Here is a 6,897-nt window from a genome sequence, read left to right on the forward strand (position 1 = left end):
TTTGTGCTACTAATGTTTGGGCAGTTAAATGCTGATATCTTATACTTTGAGTAGCTATTGTTAAAGATAACATGCAATGTGTTAACCATGATTTTCCTCCTATTATTTTGTTTTGAAATTTTTTTTTCTCTTTAAAACAAAAACAAAATAAAATAAAGGGCAACCAGCCCCCAAAGTAACCAAGTACTAACAGTCACCAAGGTTTCCTGGTACCCCCGATACATGGCTCTGCAGAGCCTAGAGAAGCACAGGTTGCCCTCCCTGGTCCTAAGGGCCTCGCTGCTGTCTAGGGAGGCGAGGGACCACCCCAGCCCAGCAGGGACACAGACAGCAAATGAGATGTCGGGGCTCTAAGGCAGTGCTCCACCGAGTGATGAGTGGGGTACCATCCACCAAAGACTGGGGTGTCATAGGCAGAGTAGATCGGGTGAGGAAGAAAGGGCAGCTCCAGGAGGGCACAGAGGCCCAGAATAGGAAGCGATAGGCAGGCCCTTTGAATTTCATTTCAAGGGTGCCAGGGAGGAACAAGGGGCCCCGATGGGCCCTACCAGGATGCGACTCTGTCTACCACGATGCTCACACCGCGCCATCACTGGGGTCCCCGTACCTGATGCCAGGGCCAGCCTTCAGTGAGGGAAGTGAGTGTCCCCCCCCCCTGCATCCGAGGAGCTGGCACCCCTCCCGGACCTGACACTGCGGTTCGCTGTGAAGCACACGGGGTGGCCTTGGCCAGCCTCCCTCCCTCCCCTTCCTCCACCTCCTCTTCTCCCCACCAGGCCCAACCTTCCGCCTCTTTCTGTTTTATTTCTTGAGATGGAGATCAAAGGAGCAGCGAAGCCCTTTGGCGAGAGATCAAGCTGGCTGCAATTTCCCCAAGTCCAGCTCCCCATTTTTCTCCTAGAAATGAAAGGGAAGGAGGACATCCAGCCAGAATTCCGGAGTTTCCAGAAGCTGGGCTCATCTCCACACGGCTCTGCCTGCCCTCCCGGCACCTGCCTGCCAGGGGCAGAGTGTGGAAGAGGGAGAAAATGTGGAAATCAGCTTTGGAATGTGTTTGCTTTGCCACCTGGAGATTTTAAGGACCATTCTGTCGGCTGCCCAAGCATTCACTCGTGAGTTTGTACATTTGTTCCTCAGCTCTGGCATCATTTGTTAGCTTGTTCCTGCAAGTCTCAGTGAGCATCTGCTCTGGGCTGGACCCAGCAGGAGGTAGCCGTGAACAAGACAGAGAGGCCCCCTGTCCAGCCTTTGCTCTGGTCACAGCTGGAAGCAGAGCAGGTCCCTAATGCAACAGCTGCGACCGTTTCTAGACAGACTGTGAAACGAGACGGACCTCAGTGACACCTTCTGCATCCCATTTGGCAGATTAGGTCACCAAGGCCCCCAACAGGGAACCCCATCCTCTGCTTCCTACACCCTACTTTCCCACCCTTGGGGAGCCTAGATCCCCAGGCTGGCCACAATGATCCCCCCGTCACCCCACTGTGCGGACCTCAGTTCTTTCTGACCAAATGATATCCCTTTCCTGATGTATGGTGGGGACATAGGATTGGTGTCATTGTGCCGCTGTGCCTAGCAGGGCCAGCCTTGCTCGCTCTTCCTGACCACAGGTAACAAGCTGGCAGGAGTATTCCCTACATCTTCTCTTATAAAATCCTTTTCAGTCTCCAAGGCCTTTCCTCCTGCTGGGCTTCTACACCCACAAGCATTTCCACCTGGTTCCTGTTTGGAGCGTCCTCTCCAGGCAGCCCTGAGCCCTGGAGGGCAGGGACTGGTCCGACTGCACTTTGGAGCAGCATGACATCTGACACACGGGAACACACTGTCCCCTCTCCCTGCTGGGCTGCTAGCTACTGCCTGCCTCTGCAAGCTACTCCACTTCCCCTCCTACATCAGCATTTATTAAGCCCCTGCTCAGGATCAGCAGTGGGCATTTATTAAGCACCTGCTCAGCGCTGAGCTCTCTGTTGGAGCGCTGGGACCAGCTGCCGGCAAAGTGCTCCAGGATTCTTACAGCAAGGGGCACCACTGGGTTACCAGGGCTTTAGCAAATACTAGGCCCCCAAGATGTGGCACGTTCGGGGTTCCCTCCCTGTTGCGTGATGGGGCTGGCATGCCATCTCTTCATGAATGTTTTGGGAAGTTGGGCTGAAGGCTCCTTCTCTTACCAAGAGCGTCTGGGCTGAGTGGCTGGACACCCTCATCTGGTCCCTGCCTCTCTCTCCCTGGCCAAGCTGCAAGGAGCCTCTGTCCTGGGACCTCTCTGTGGGTTCCCCATGCCATGTTCAGCCACAACTTAGCCATCTACAGAGGTGAACTTAGCTGGCCGGCTGCACAGCTCGGTCGAGGTGAGTGTTGAGGAACATGCCCGAAAGACCTTTCCAGGCCTGAAGGGCAGCACAGATGGCACTGGACAGCCAGCTCACCAGCACCCAGGGATGATAGCAGGCGGATCTTGCACTGAGATGGACCTAGAAGCACTCACCGTCCTCACACAGGTTCAGCTTAGACAGGCTCCGGCCGTCAAAGGGCTCCTCGAAGACAGAGCCAGTGTCCCGGTCACTCACGGTGTGCAGGTACATGGCTTTGTTCTCCATCAGGTCCTGCGACAGCACAGATTGTGGGGTGGGGTTGAGCACAGGTCAACAGGAAAACCAGTGCACCAAACAAGGTGCCCAATACCATGTCACTTTGTGCCTGAGCCCTGGGACCTCGCATCTAAACAGCCAGATGCCACCTTCCAGGACCTGGGAACCCCAGCCCACACTCTGCCTCAGTGCCCTGGGCTGGGGACAGTGTGGCAGTGCTAGGCACGGCCTCGGAGCATGGCCAGGAGTCAGGCGGCTCCCGAGGGTACCCAGGGAACTATTAGAGAGGTGTAGGCTTTGCTCCTGCTGAAAGAGGGAAACCAAACACACAGGCACGTGGAGGAAACGCATGTCAAGAGCCAGCAGTGCTGAGAGAGACCAAGCAGGGCCTCAGCTTCCGGGGGCCTGAGAGGCAGGCAGCCTCAGCGGAAGCCACCCTAAGCCAGGGAGGGTCCTGTCCAGATGTCCCCGAGCCCAGCCCTTGAAGGCTTCGGATCCACCCACAGTGATCCAGGGATGCAGCAATGGACTTGGGAAATCCTGTGCTGTGGAGGGGAGCCTGTGTGTGCATCCAGCCGCATGTGCATCTGCTATGATGCGCCACTGAACAGGAAGGCTGTCTTCCTGTCAGGGACCCCAAGTGAGCCAGGCACGGAGGATGCCGGCTGGAAGGGTGGGTGGTGGTGGTATGGCGTGTTTCATTTTGCTTCCAGATTTTCCAAGTTGACATTCTTTGTATAATGAGAAAAATCTTTTTAAAAATAAAAAGAATCACAAAGTATTTATTTTCATCCTTATAAAATACTTCATATTTTTACCCTCACATATATGCTCAGGGGGTCGAATCCAGGGCCTTTGCACTAAGGTGCATCCCTAACCCTTTAACATTTTAAAAGAAATTTATTTTGAGGCAGGGTCTCGCTAAGTCACTGAGCTGCTCAGGCTGGGCTGGAGCTTCCCATCTGTTTGCCTCAGCCTCGCAGCACGCTGGGATCACAGGTGTGCACTAGGACACCTAGGTCTATTTAGACAAAATGAATTCTTTAGAAGCTGAACCATCCTAGGAGTTTGGGGCCCAGGCCCAGCATGATCCAGGGAGCATGCCCTGGCTTTGTGAAGATGAAGCAGATGAAGCTCTGTGCTAAAGCCACTGTGGGGGCTTCTGCTCTTCTCTGTTCAAGTACTGAGCCCCCATACCCCGCCACAGAGGTTCACGTGCACACACGTGTGCACTCACACACATGTGGGGTACCCTGTCACCAGGGCCTGTTAGCAGCTGTAGGAAGGTCAGAAGGAAGGGTGATCATCCCTCCGGCAGGATCCCTCCTCCTGGCCAGATTACTCCCACCCAGTCTCTCAGTGTCTCCTGCTATGATGTCTTGGATCTGCAGCCTCCACCCCGTCAGGGCCTCGGGGTGGAGCCCCAGCCACTCCATCACTGCACAGCTAGCTGGACCCTCTCTCTCATGATCTGTGTACAGCGCCCCTCCCTTGGCCCGGCTCCTGGGCCAGCATCTCCTCTGCCTGTGATAACCCTCACTCTGCCAAAGGCAACAGGGGCCGCAGCCAGAGGTCACTGGTGAGGACAAGCAGGGTGCTGCTGTCTCTGCAGGGTGGGGTGCAAACGCTGTCCTGTCCTTGTTTCTCCTCCTCCCTCTCTTTCTCCCCTTCTCTTCATCTTCCTCTTTCCTCTTCCTCCTCCTCCTCTTCTCCCATCCAGCTCCTGGGCCACACAGACCTGGTATCTGAGCCTTTCGGGTCATCTTCCTACAACCTTCTCTGCCTGCCCACTACCCCTTCGCTGGTCTGAGAGGAGCTGGGGAAGAGGAGGGGAGGGGAGAGGGATTAGGGCTGAGTAGCCAGATGTGAGGGAGATGGGCTTGGAAATGCTTAGCTGTTTGCTACTTGGAAGGGAGAGCTAAGCATTTTGTTCTGCTGTCCTGAATTTATTGGGGACTGTTTCTCTGTCATGGGGAGCTTTGGGCCAAGTCTGTGCTCCAGGGCAAGGTGTAGCTGACTGTGCAGTGTGATGGCCACATTACAAGCTGCTGGCTTGTACCCAGGGCCGAAGGGCTCAGACTATTTGCCCTGGCATGGTCTTGAGGGCTCCTCCCAAGAGTACTTTGGGGGACAGGCAGGCTCATTGTCATTCCATGGTTCCCATTTTAAAATGAGCCAACCAAGACCCAAGAGGAAAGAACCAGTGGACAGGGCGGAGGACACACCAGGCAGGGGCTTCCCACGAAGCACTGGCTCAGCTGCAGGTGCTTTGCCACCTTCAGAATCCCAGACCAGGCAACGAAGAGGGTCACACCCACAGGGCCAGCGGCACTCTCTAGCAGGTAGGGGCCCAGAACCAAAGGAGGCTCTGAGGGTTGGGAGGGGAAATATGTGCTGGGTGTGGAGGCCACAGGGATCTGGGGACAAAACCTGCAGAGCCTGGACCTCAGCCTGGAACTGGAGTGAGGTTGCCCTGCAAGCAGGCAGGGGTGCTCCACGGATTTCTCTGGGGAAGGGCTCACTCCCAGGTAATGGTACCGGAGACATTTACAGGGCAGGTTAGAGATCGAGTTCTTCTCCCAGACTCTGCAGCTGAAAGCTGCAAAAGCGCTTGGTCCCCTGGACCCATTCTATGAGCCCAGTAGGCCTGGGACACTCAGAGGACCACGGCACTAGCCCGGCTCCACCTCTCCTCAGCCACCTGGGAAACACAGCCCTGTGCGTCACCTGTATGATTCGGGGTCCGTGCAGGTAGGGGAGCGTCACGGCCCATGGGAGGGCTGTACCAGGAGGCCACGCCAGGCAGTTACTGCCTCAGTGTGGTGAGAACCTCCTTCCGCCGCTCAGCGTCCCCCTGCACCCCCCCCAAAAAAACCAAACTATGTAGCATTCACTTTGCAAAGAGCAACTGTGAATGCAGTGCGGGGACCCTGGCTTCCAAAGTCCTCCTCCGGGTAGCAGAAGGACGGGAGGAATTCTTCCTGCCAAGGCGGTGCCTTCCTCTAAAGATGGGTCCAGCCTCTACCTCTGCAGGGCTCGCAGCTTTCTTTGATTTACCTGGTCTCACTCAGCAAAACCAAGTGAAAATCATTAGGAATGTGGCCCAGAGAGAGAACTGCTAAGAAGGCTTTACACTCTTTGCTCCTCTGACTGTACTTAGGGAATCTAAACTGTAACCCGCAGCTGGAGAAGTGCAGATGTTTTATAAACAAACGCAGGAATCCAAGGGCCCCACCTGTTGCACTGCGCGCCACACGTGTACACACAGCCATCAGAGGGAGGCTGTCCCTTGTCCCACCTACTCCCCAGCAGGCTCCAGAGCTAGGGTGCCAGCTGGCCGGAGCTGCCAACAAGGATCCCACACCCAGGTAGATGCCTGGACAAGGTTAGAACCAGGACTCACCTGACGCCCCCGCTGAGGCCACAGAGCCTGGCGCTCAGCTCCCAGCATTCGCCGCGGTGGCTGGAGAGCGGGCTGCGGTCCCGCCGAGAGCCAGGCAGCCCCTTGGAGCTCGTGCCCGCAGCCAGCCGGGTGCAGATGGAGTCATAGAAACAGGCTGTGGGCTGCCGCGACTTGTCTCAGGCCAGGGCTGGTCCCTGTGCAGGACCAAGCTGGGTGGCAAGACTCCAGCGGGTGGAGGTCTGCACCTGGGACCCCTGGCGCCGTGCCCCGTCCCTGTCAGCCTCCGGCGGCGACCTAGAAATGTCCCATGGAGGCCCGGGCAGGTCTGTGAGGTTCTGACTGAGTGGCCTGCAGCAGCTCCCGCAGGAACTCTTTATAAAAGCTCCAGGAGCGACCGTGGAGGCTGCGACCGTGGGGTCTGAAGCACGGCCCCCCTCTAGTGGCCACTTTGAGCGTGACAGCTCCATGCAGGCTGAGCCGCGGAGCCCACTTTGGCCTCCTCACTCAGGCGCTCCTCAGGAGACTCTTTGGCTTGCTCCTGGGGAATGGCAGCTAGACCTGGCTTAGGAACCGCGCGGGAAAATCGGTCTTGTAAATGTATTTATAGAACAGGATTGGCATCGCTCAATTCATTCACCAGCATGGTGTAGAAATGACTTTTTCTGAAGCTGCATCCACCCCTGGGCGCAGACTGGCCACGTGGAGATATTCAGAAGAATGCCTTGGCACCTCGGAAGGACCTTAACCACATCGAGTTCAACAGGACTCAGCAACAGAACCAATGTTTAGGGAGCATGAACTCAGCATGGTGAAAGGCTGGCTGGCCTTGAGGGACTTGTCACCTCCTGTAGGAGCTGGACTTGGGCAAAAATAACGAGCAATTGTGTTTTTTAAAAAGATCTAAGG

General features: G+C 56.2%; 1 protein-coding gene across 1 annotated transcript in view; it reads right to left on the bottom strand.

The window, feature by feature from the left end:
- The window catches only part of Scara5 (scavenger receptor class A member 5), a 103,361-nt gene extending 97,022 nt beyond the window's left edge, over window positions 1-6,339 (bottom strand). Inside the window, exons 1-2 of the mRNA XM_004630692.2 lie at window positions 5,992-6,339; window positions 2,486-2,603 (exon numbers count right to left, since the gene is read on the bottom strand). Coding sequence (XP_004630749.2) covers window positions 2,486-2,603; window positions 5,992-6,039 — 166 coding nt within the window. The 5' untranslated portion in view covers window positions 6,040-6,339. The remainder of the gene's footprint in view (window positions 1-2,485; window positions 2,604-5,991) is intronic.
- Window positions 6,340-6,897: the final 558 nt, after the last annotated feature.

This window comes from Octodon degus, unplaced genomic scaffold (assembly GCF_000260255.1).
Source record: "Octodon degus isolate 3935 unplaced genomic scaffold, OctDeg1.0 scaffold00036, whole genome shotgun sequence".
NCBI lineage: Eukaryota > Metazoa > Chordata > Mammalia > Rodentia > Octodontidae > Octodon > Octodon degus.